This window comes from Panthera leo, chromosome C1 (assembly GCF_018350215.1).
Source record: "Panthera leo isolate Ple1 chromosome C1, P.leo_Ple1_pat1.1, whole genome shotgun sequence".
Classification (NCBI taxonomy): Eukaryota; Metazoa; Chordata; class Mammalia; order Carnivora; family Felidae; genus Panthera; species Panthera leo.
This window is the reverse complement of record NC_056686.1, coordinates 24909847-24920432: the sequence shown is the minus strand read 5'-3', so window position 1 is coordinate 24920432 and position 10586 is coordinate 24909847. Positions and strand designations below refer to the sequence as shown.

General features: G+C 47.4%; 1 protein-coding gene and 1 long non-coding RNA gene across 5 annotated transcripts in view; one reads left to right on the top strand and one right to left on the bottom strand.

The window, feature by feature from the left end:
• Positions 1-2859: 2859 nt before the first annotated feature.
• AZIN2 (antizyme inhibitor 2) overlaps positions 2860-10586 on the bottom strand; it is a 32455-nt gene continuing 24728 nt past the window's right edge. For 2 of the 4 annotated variants that reach the window (XM_042951113.1, XM_042951114.1), the window contains 2 exons: positions 5858-6072; positions 2989-3219 (listed from right to left, as the gene is read on the bottom strand). In XM_042951113.1, the coding sequence (XP_042807047.1) occupies positions 3081-3219; positions 5858-6072 (354 nt within the window). In that variant the 3' untranslated portion in view covers positions 2989-3080. Of the gene's footprint in view, positions 3220-5857; positions 6073-10586 lie in introns of all 4 variants that reach the window. The other 2 variants (XM_042951112.1, XM_042951115.1) reach the window with 2 other exon arrangements.
• Positions 4777-6201, top strand: LOC122227009. The gene is made up of 2 exons (XR_006205846.1): positions 4777-5047; positions 5660-6201. It is a non-coding gene; the product is annotated as an uncharacterized LOC122227009 (long non-coding RNA).

Sequence of the window (10586 nt, the reverse complement as noted above, 5' to 3'; positions counted from 1 at the left end):
TAAGTGAGCTAGTAAGCCCACGGGAGGAGGCACAGATGGATTATGGGGAGGTGTTGAGAGGAGGGTGTCCCTTAGGTGAGGTCCCAGGGCAGGATGGGGTTGGGAGAGGCCACCAGGAAAGTGACCTCTGGGGCAGCCAGCATGGCACGCAGTTTCACTGCCAGTGGCTTGCTTAGGGAGGCACTCAAAGGAGGCAAATGCCTGTGCAGCCCAGGCTCCAGGAGACCCCGGTCAGATTCCCCTGTACAGGCCTGAAAGGCCCTCAACATTCTCCACGTGTTTAATACTTTCCACACACAAAAAAAGATGGAAATGACAAAAACAACTGAAAAGAAATGACTGTTTATTACCAAGTAAGTCACATCAACTTCTCTGTATAGCTTTCTCAGAAAAGTAAGTTTCACACATTTCTTGCAGCAAATGGAACATGAAACCTTTTGAAAGGCTCCAGTGAGAAATCTGTTCAAACTCCCTGCCAGCTGCTGTCACTTTAAAAGCCACAGACGCATCTCCCTAGTGAACCTGCCTCAGACAAGGTAATGAGTTAGGCCTAGATCTCACTGCAGCCAGCGGTCTTAGCAGGGCATCTGCTGCCTTTGGAAGCAGACACCCGCTTCCAGCAGAAGAACCTATGTTTGCCCTCTCCTTCCCTTTCCTCCAAAAAAGCAGGAGTGGGTCCAGGTCTGCTTGGGCATCAAAACAGAAGTCTCAGAAATGGCCTCATAGACGAGGGCTGAGTCCGGCATGGTAATATGTAAAACCTGGTTGTGGGTGAATAACTAAGGGGCAGTAGAGTGACCCTTCCTGATTGGTCCCTGAATCTCTTGGTGTCCTGTCAGCCTATTTAGTGTCAAAGTATCAAAAAGTAGGCCAAGCCTGGAAAAGATATCTCTGCTTTTGACAAGCACCCAGTTCACTCAGAACACACTGCCTCATTAGATGACCTCAGAGCCACACGCAGGACCCAGGACTGGCTGAGATGCTGAGACAGGATGACGAGATATGATATTATGACTTACAATAATAAATGTATATTTTGTTTTCACCCCCATTCCTGGCACAGAGATCTTAAAAATCTTTGGAATTTCCTAAGTGATGAGAGTGACAAAGGTGTCTTTTGTTATATCCTACCCTCAAACTCTGGGGAGGGGAGGAGGCTGGAGATTGAGTTCAATCACCGGTGGCCAATGATTTCATCAGTCCCGTGTAGGTAATGAAGCCTCCATAAAAACCCAAAGGACAGGGTTTGGAGAGCCTCCAGGCTGGTGCAACATGGAGGTGCTGGGAGGGAGGTGCACGCTTTCTCCACACCTTGCCCTGTGCAGCTCTTCCTCTGGCCATTCCTGAGTTACATCCTTTCACAATAAACCAGGAATATAGGAAGTAAAGTGTTTCCCTGAGTTCTGTGACCCATCCTAGAAAATTAATTGAACCCAAGGAAGAGAGTCATTGGGACCTCCAATCTACAGCCTGTTGGTCCAAACACAAGGCACAGCCTGGACTTGGTGATTGGTATCTGAAGGCGGGGGGGGGGGGGGCAGTGAGGAAGTCTTCTAGGACTGAACCCTCAACCTATGGGATCTGAAGTGATCTCTAAGCAGATAGTGTCAGAATTGAATTGAACTGTGGGATACCCAGCTGGTGTCAGAGAATTGCTTGGCAGTGTGGGGGAGGAAAACAACAACAACAACAACAACAACCCACATACCAGGCTTACCCAGAGAGAAGCTCAAGTGAAGGTATAAAAACATTATTAATATGTCTGGAACAGACAAATCCATGGGGATGGAAAGTAGATGAGTGACTGCCAGGGGCTGGGGAAGGGGAAAAAGAGGAGTGAATGCTGATGAGCACAGGGTTCCTTTTTGAGGTAACATACATGTTCTGGGATCGGACAGTAGTGATGGTTGTACAAACTCCGTGAATTATACTAAAAACCACTGAATTCCGTGCTTTGAAAGGGTGGATTTTAAGGCACGTGAATTACATTTTAATGGTTTTTAATTGCAGAAGAAAAATCTTTTGAATCCCCTGTAGCAGCGAGGGGAACTCTAAATCTGAACTCCTTTGTTAAGCAACTCACGTACCCCAGGTGCATAGCCTGGGACCCTAGCAGTGTGAAGGAGGCTTTATCCTGATGATAGACTTCCAGTCGAGAAGACATCCCTCTCAGGGCCCCTGGCACTGGATGTGGCAGTGCCCCGGGGCCACCCTGTTATGGCAGTTACTGCCTGAGTAAGTGACACCAACCTCCATGTATTTGTATTACTCCTACTGCCTTGCAGACCTGCAAGGAGAGTAAGGGTGCAAGTCTCCTCAAGACCTCTCAAACACCCATCTCTTTGCTCTTTATCTTTGGTATGTATTTCCAGAGCCGTGTCAGATATTCAGTTGCCCCTGTGTTGGGCCAGGCCTTAGGCTGGGTATTGGGTTCACACCGAGGCCCCTCACCAGTCAGGAGATGCAGCTCTAGGGCTGAAGGGTGGCAGGCAGCTCTGACCCCTACCTCAACCCTAACAGCTCACTCTTCCTCATGACACCAGGCATCGCGGCCTATGCAGAGGAAGGAGATGAGTCGGAGAAGCTGGGTGCCAGTGGGAGAGACTGCAGCCAGGTCAGGACTGAAGCAGAGGGCATGGGGTCATCAGTGTAGGGTGGACTAGGCCCTGGCCTAGCCCAGGCTGCTTTGTGAATTGAACTGCTAGATTTCACTGAAGTATTAAAAAAAAAAAAAAAAAAAACCTAAATATTTATTTGCTTCATATTTACAAAGTAGGAAGGAGACCAAGGGAGACCCCCAAGAACACCCCCACACCTGGCTGACCAGGCCCCTTGCGCTGCAGAGGAGGCAGACACAGCTGGAAGGGACAGGATTTATGTTGCATACTTGAACTACAGTGAGTGTAAGACTGGTCCTATTTACAGGGCAGAAACACTACAGGTGGGGCATGGGGGGCAGCAGAGTGAGCACCAGAGTCCTGGCCAGAGGGTGCCCCTGCTTGCTGCCTTCCCCAAGTCTCCCAGAGGCATCTCTGCGGCCCCGCTAGAGTTCTCCAGGGGTGGGGGGGAACGGGGTCCGCTCACATGATGCTCGCCGGCGTGAAGACAGGGCCCACGCACAAGGTGTCTGTGATCTCCCAGCCACAGGACAGAGGCTTGCACATGCCCTCGGTGTCCTCGTCCTGTTCTGCAGGCAGCAGCTGCCCTCGAAGGGCTTCCCTGCAGGCAAAAGAGGGGCACTGGAGGCAGCCAGCATGGGGCCCACAGGCCAGAGGCTCCTGAAGGCCCCTGCACCAGAAGACCCAGCCCCCTCGGTATAGGGTTCCCACATGGGCCCCAGAGCCCAGCCTAGGGCAGGAGTGGGGCAGGTCTGCTGAACTCTCCCCGCACCGCTCTATTCTCCCCTATGGTCCACTTCCACAGTAAGGGGAGAGGAACCCACATTTATCGAGCACTCACACTATACGCCAGACATTGTGCCAGGCACTTTACTTACAGTGTCTAATTGTATCCTCCCCCAAATCATATAAGCGCAGCATTATTATCCCCATTTTACCGGTAAGGAAGTTGAGACCCAGAGAGAAGTGACCTGCGCAAGGTCACATCCTTAGAAGGTGGTAAAACTAGGATTCAACCCAACTGTTTCCATCTAAATCCCACAATCTTTATAGCCCAGGCTTAGGACTTTAAAAAATAAAATCATCTCCTGCCCCCTCTCAAAATCCCTACGAACCTACCTACCCAGGTTGATAAATGGCTGTACCATCTGACCAGCTGCTCAGACACAAGTTGGGAATCTTGTTCTCACACCCAGTCCATCCCTGCCAAACCCAGCTCCAGAATTCCCTCACAGGCACCCATCTCTCTCCATTCCCAGTGCTGCCACCATCTCTAGCCGGGGCCACACGGCCTCCCTGCTCTGCTCCTGCCACCACACGATTCAGGCCCAGGTTCGTCTTTCCAGGAGGCAAATTCCTGTCCTTGAGTCATCATCAGCTTCTGTTTGCTCTCAGACGCTGCTCAGCCCAGTCTCCCACCTGCAGGAGGGCCTCCCTCTTTGCTGATGTGTGCAGTTGGTGATCAGGCTGTTCCCTTCTGGCGGAAGGCTCCCCAGGCCAAGCACCCTCTGTCTGTCTCCTCATCGCTCAAAACGGATTGGTCCCGTTTCTTAAAAAGTATCAGTGGCTCTCTACTGCCTTCAAGATCAAGTCCAACCTGGACCTGCAAGGCCCTCCTCCATCTAGTCTTCCGCACAGGCCACTCCAGTCAGGCACAACTACTTGCAGCTCTGTGAATGGACTGGACTCAAGCCCCCGCATCTCTCGGCCCAGACTCCTCCTTTTCAGCTTTCCTGCGCCTGGCTGGCTCCTCCGTACCCATCAGCCCTGACCACCCCTCCCCAGTCTGCCGTCTCTCACTCCCCAGTACCTTTCTGCCCTCTGCGCCAGTGTCCACGTGTGCAGGTCACCGTGCTGTCTAAGGTGCTCTTTTCCCCCCAGGGCCCAGCACAGAGCCAGGCTTGAAAGCAGGGTGTTTTGCCGGGACTTCTTTGATATGGGGAATTTTTCGGCATGGTCATTTTAATACATCAAAATTTTTTGTTTCTAGTAATGAATAAACTGACTCCCCACAACCTCCTCTGTTTGCTTAAGGTGGAGCTGGGATGGGATAAGGAGGCCTGTGTGGTAGATTTTTTAAGTTTGTTTCAGGCCTTGTCACAATATCCCTGAGGTCACAATGGCTGCATCAGTCCATCCTGTGCCCTTGCGGGGAGGAGGTACAACCAAGGACTGTTGACTGGATGAATGAAATGTGACTTTGATGCTGCGCCCCATCAAGCGGGGGTTGCTACATTGTTGGGGGGAGGGGGTCCCTCAAGCATCTAGTGTGTCCCCCAGGACACAGGCAGCACTCACTCCTGAGGCCCAACATGGAAGTCCCCCCAACTGCTCCTGCCTCCCCAGGCATCTCCCAGCCCCGAAAGGGGGCTCTTCACCACTGACCAAAACTCTCTGTGATAGCACGGATCCCGCAGAGTTGTGTGCAGGTGAGAGGAAATAATCATATGATTCCTGACCTAAGGCCTGACAGGCTCAACAAACGTGACTTCTGTCTGCCTTGTGCCCCCCTTGCCACCCTGAATCCCAGCACTGGCCCAGTGAGGCAAGCAGGGCTAGTGTTGTGTGCATTTCCTGTGAGGCTCGGCCAGCAGGCAAGTCTTTCCCGGGCCACAGAGCAGCCACCCAACTGGTCTTCTCAGTCCACATCTGCCCTTGTCCTCCCTTATTCCCCCCCCCGAGTAGCCACCGTGGTCTTTCTAAAATCCAAACCTGACCACGTCACTCCCCTGCTTCAAATCAGTCCATGCTTTGCACTGCTCAAAGCCCTTCACTCGGCTTTCAAGGCCCTTCCCAGATCCAGCCCTGCTCCCTCTCCAGCCACAGCCAGCCTCAGTTTCTTGAAGGCAGCATGCTCACTCCCTGTTCCTTCTGCCTGGAGCCCCCTACTGTGTCCTGCTGGCTAGCTCCCATTCATCTACCACCTTCTTTCCTTTGGGGAAGTCGGTCTGGGCATCAGGGAGGGTTCTCAGGTTCCACAGCCCAGCCTCGCCCCCCGGTATTATGAGGAGTGCCTGTCTACCTGTCTGTGTCTCTCACAGGGTGCTGAGCTCCTCAGGGGAGGCTCCATCTCATTCATGGTCATGGCAAGGTGCCAAGTGCAGGCCTCACTTGGAATCAGCAGCCAAGAGCCACTTGTCAAGCTGGATTACATGCAAGCCAGTCTCAATTCTCAGATTTACCCCCTTTCCCTACCTGTTCCCTTCTCCTCCCCAACCCCCTTCTCAGGGCCCCCTTACCAGGCCACCCGGGACATGGCATACGTGACTCGGCATGTCTGGGCCCCCTCAAGGAGGGAACCCATGCCCACAGTGTAGGCGCCCATGTTCTCAAAGACCAGCCAGTCCCCTACGTGTAGTTGCGGCAGCCACAGGCCCTCAGCTATGCAGTCACAGCCATCGACCACAGGGCCCCACAGGCTGCTGCTGTACAGGGGCTGCTCCATGGATGATTTCTGCAGGAGACAGGGATAGTCACATTGAGCGCAGCCTTAGCATTCCTCCCTCAAAAGCTTTCCATGGCTCCCATAACCAGTTTAATAAAGACTGGATGGGCACGTAAGGCCCTCCAGCTTCTCTGCGCTCATTGCCTTATACATTCTGAAGCCACAATGCCTGGTCTTAAAGCCAGCCTCCAAGACTTACTAGCTGTGTGACCTTGGGAAAGGTACTTAATCCCTCTGTGCCTCAGTTTGCTCATTTGTAAAATGGGAATAATTGTAGTACCTATCTCCTAGGGTTACTGAAAGGATAAGTGAGCATATGTAGAGCATTCATAACAGTATCTGGCATATGACAAGGGCCCAGTAAGGTAGCGCTATCATTATTGTTATTGTTACCACCTCCTCGCTTTAGTCTTCACTGGCATATCTGCCGCTTTCCGAACCTCTGTAGCTCTTCCCCCTTCCTCAAATCCACCTTGACCTCTGGGCCCAGCCCTGGGGCTCCCTCTTCTATGAAGGCCTCCCAGTTGCTCTCATTGCCATGCCAGGCCCCATCGGAGAAGCCAGAAGTACATAGGTGAGTAGACCCCACCCTCCCTTGGGCTCTCAGACAGGGGAGGAAGATGGGCCTCCAACAGATAATCACAGGGTGGCCTGGCAGAGGTCACAGAGGACCCCATGGGGTAGACAGAAATTCCTCCCATTCAGGAAAACTGAGGCTCTGAGAGATTGAGTGGCTTGCCCAAAGACACAACCACCAATTACATAAAGTGTATTTTCTTAAATGACTGAAAAATCCAGGAAAGAACTCTGTAACACAGACCATTTGCTGACAACCAGTGCAATTTGTCACAGTGTGGGATCCTGCCAGGCAGGTCCTAGAGGAGAAGTCATGACCAAAAGATGGACGTGAGCAAACCCTGACTGCCTTTTAGTCCCCTTGTCCATCCCTGCTGTGCCATGTTCCAGTCACTCCAGTTGCCCTGGGCTCCCAGGGAAACCCTGTTTCCCTTCCCCCAGCCCCAGCACACCCCATGATGTTCCCTGAGGAACGCCACCAACTCCTAACTTTCCTTCAGATCTCAGCTACAATGGCTTCGTGAAAGTCTTTGCTAAAGCTCCATGCTCCACCCACAAACTTTGCCTTCATGGCCTTTGTCAAAATTTATAATTAGGTATTTGTGAAATGTATCTGCTCAGGCCTGTCTTCCCTGTCAGACTATAAGTTCCATGACCCCAGAGATCATGAATGACCTCCTTGTTCACCCCACCGTCTCCTCCATGCCTAGCAATCTGGCATATAGTAAGTGCTTTTATGAATAATATCTTTTAAATGAATGAATGAAGGGGTGCCTGGGTGGCTCAGTCGGTTGGGCGTCCGACTTTGGCTCAGGTCATGATCTCGCGGTCCATGAGTTCGAGCCCCGTGTTGGGCTCTGTGCTGACAGCTCAGAGCCTGGTGTCTGTTTTAGATTCTGTGTGTCTCTCTCTCTGACCCTCCCCCGTTCATGCTCTGTCTCTCTCTGTCTCAAAAATAAATAAACATTAAGAAAGAAAAAAATTAAAATAAATAAAATGAATGAATGAATGAATGAATAGCAAATATGAGTGGTGAGAAAGGGAAGGAAGGAAGGAGAGAGAAAGGGAGAGAAAGAAAGGAAGGGAGAGAGGAATAGAAGCCATCCAGAGTCTAGAAGGAGGTAGTAGAGAAGACCAATGAGGAAAAAGAAAAGGTGCTTCAATTCCTTAGCCAGCAGCAGGAATGCATAAAATTGAGAAAGAAAAGCCACAGATTCCATAGGCAGAAAAAATATTCATGTATATGAGAAGTTAGTAAGCCATTAGTCTCATTAATAAAGAAAAACATGCACATATTAAAAGTCAGAAATTCAAACTATCCTATATTCATTAATTGATTCATTCAACAAATACTTATTGAGCACCTACTAGGTGCCAGGCTCTGATCTAGGGGCTGGGAAGTTCATATTCTAAAAAAGGGAGACAAATACATCCTTGTTCATATAACTTAATGTTCTTGTTTATGAGCTTTTTGTTAATAAGTAAAATTGATCTCAATTGCTCTGAAGTATTTCCCTTAGCTCCACTTCTTAAAAAACATTAAGCTAATTTCTAAAGCTTTTGGGGGGAAATTCTATATATGGATCTATGAGGATCCTGAGAAAAGAGGTTCCAAAGGTTCTTTCACAGTAAAGTAAAAAGAAAAGACACACTTGCATTATAATGAGTTCTCTTCTTATTAGTGGCATAAATAAAAAATCAGTGGGGAAAAAAAATTAACTTCGCAGGGAATAATGCAAAGCTATCCTTTTGCCATTTAAAGCCATTTTTTTAGGGGCACCTGGGTGGCTCAGTCAGGTGAGCGTCCAACTCTTGGCTTCAGCCCAGGTCATGATCTCATGGTTTGTGAGTTCAAGCTCCACGTCAGGCTCTGCACTATCAGTGTAGTCCAAGAGCCTGTTTGGAATTCTCTCTCCCTCTCTGACCCCACCCGACTTGTGCTCTCTCTCTCTCTCTCTCTCTCTCTTGCTCTCAAAATAACTTAAAAAAAATTTTAAGCCATTAAAAAAACAAAAACAAAAAAATGTGCAAAATAAATATTCCAAAAGCATGTGGCAACACACTTGTTAAGTCCTCGCTCTTTTTATGAGTCTGGAAACTGAGTGGAAATGGACAAGCACCTGTAAAAATATCAGCTGCCCAATATGCTACGAGGCCCCCCTCTGTGAGAGGGCAGAGCATGCCCACCACTACTTCACAGCTCATCTGAGAGGCAGCTGCAATTCCCATTTTACGGATAGGAAAGTCAGAGAGTGGAAGTGACCTGCTGCAGATTCTGGAGGATGTTAGTAGCAGAACTCCGAGTGGTCCTGGACAAGGGGCCTCCTAGCTGCACCAATGGGCTGCCTTCCTCAAAGAGGCCCAATAAGTAAGTGGATCCACAGAAGAAATAAGATCAAACACTTAAAATTTTCCTAGTACATGTCAGTATGGCATTCAATAGCCTATACCGTCTATTCTTGATTAAAACTACAGACAAAACAAAGTCAAACCCCACAATGCAGAGAAACTATTTAAAATAAAGAGGCAACTCTAACTTAATGGAAATACATTAGAATGGCCTCATTTCAGAACCAGAAGCAACCTGAGTAATTAAGTTCAGCCCTTCATTTTTCAGACGAAGAAACCAGAGAAACAGGCTGAGATTAAGGTCAGTTACTTAGCCAGTATATGGTAAAGTCAGGACCCATGTCTTCTGACTCCAAGTCTGAAGCTTTCTGTCACCATTCCTATCTTATATATCATCTAATAGCCATTAGGAAAAAAATATTTTAAAAGGTATAGTATATAGAAAATGAAAAAAAATAAAATATCACATTGCAGATGACATGTTTGCTTACCTGGAAGATCCAAAGGGAAGGAGGTAATTTATTAGAGGAAATGAAGGAGTCTCGGCATGCAAGCCATTATCTCAGCTCAAAAACACAGGGAAATGTTTCCATTCACAATAATAATGAAAGCATTACGTTATTAAATTCTTGGATGTACTTGGGCCACAATAACTTATTCAAAGAAAATAATAAAACCTTAATGAGAGAAATAAAATACAAGAGCTCTACACTCTCTTAACTGGAAAAACTTAGTAAAGCAAAAAAGAGAATTCTTCCCAATTTAATAGATTAAGTAGACTACTACTAATTAAAACCCCCAAGATATTTTTCTGAATGTTAGACATGGCATGATAAAAGAATAAATGTGAGCCTATCAAAGAATACTAATAAGCAATAATGATAGACTCAATTTTGTTAAATATTTAATTCCTACAAAAGAATATTTATACCATGTGTAAGATGTAAAGAAAAATGATAAAATGAATATCTGTGTATCCACCACCAGCTAAAGAAATATAAAATTTCTAATATCTTTGAAACTCCCGCGTGGCCCACCCAGTGACATGCCACTTCCCTAACCCCTCCAGAAGTAACCATTATCCTGAATTTTGTTTTCATTATTCTCTTGCTTTGTTTTCCACAAGCATAGTATTTAGTTTTGTACACTTCTGAAATTTATGTAAATGAAATTATAGAGTATATAATCCCTGCAACTTGCTTTTTTTGTTGTTGAAACTTACAGTCCCAAGATTCATCCAACTAATATATATATATTAGTTGGATGAATCTTGGGACTGTATATACAGGTGTGTGTATATATATATATATATATATATATATATATATAGCCATAATTCACAATATGCTGCATAGAATTCATTATATGGAATACACGGTAATTTGTTTATTACCCTGCCAACAAACATTAATGTTGTTTCCAATGTTTTATATTATAAAAATTGCTCCTGTGAACATTCTTGTATTTTTCCCCAAATACATATGGGAACTTGCTGGAAGATATGTTATACACACGTCTAACTTTACCTGAGTAATGCCAACTTGTTTCCCAAAGTAGAAATACCAACTCCTGTCAGTGTCTAAGAGATCCAACTACTC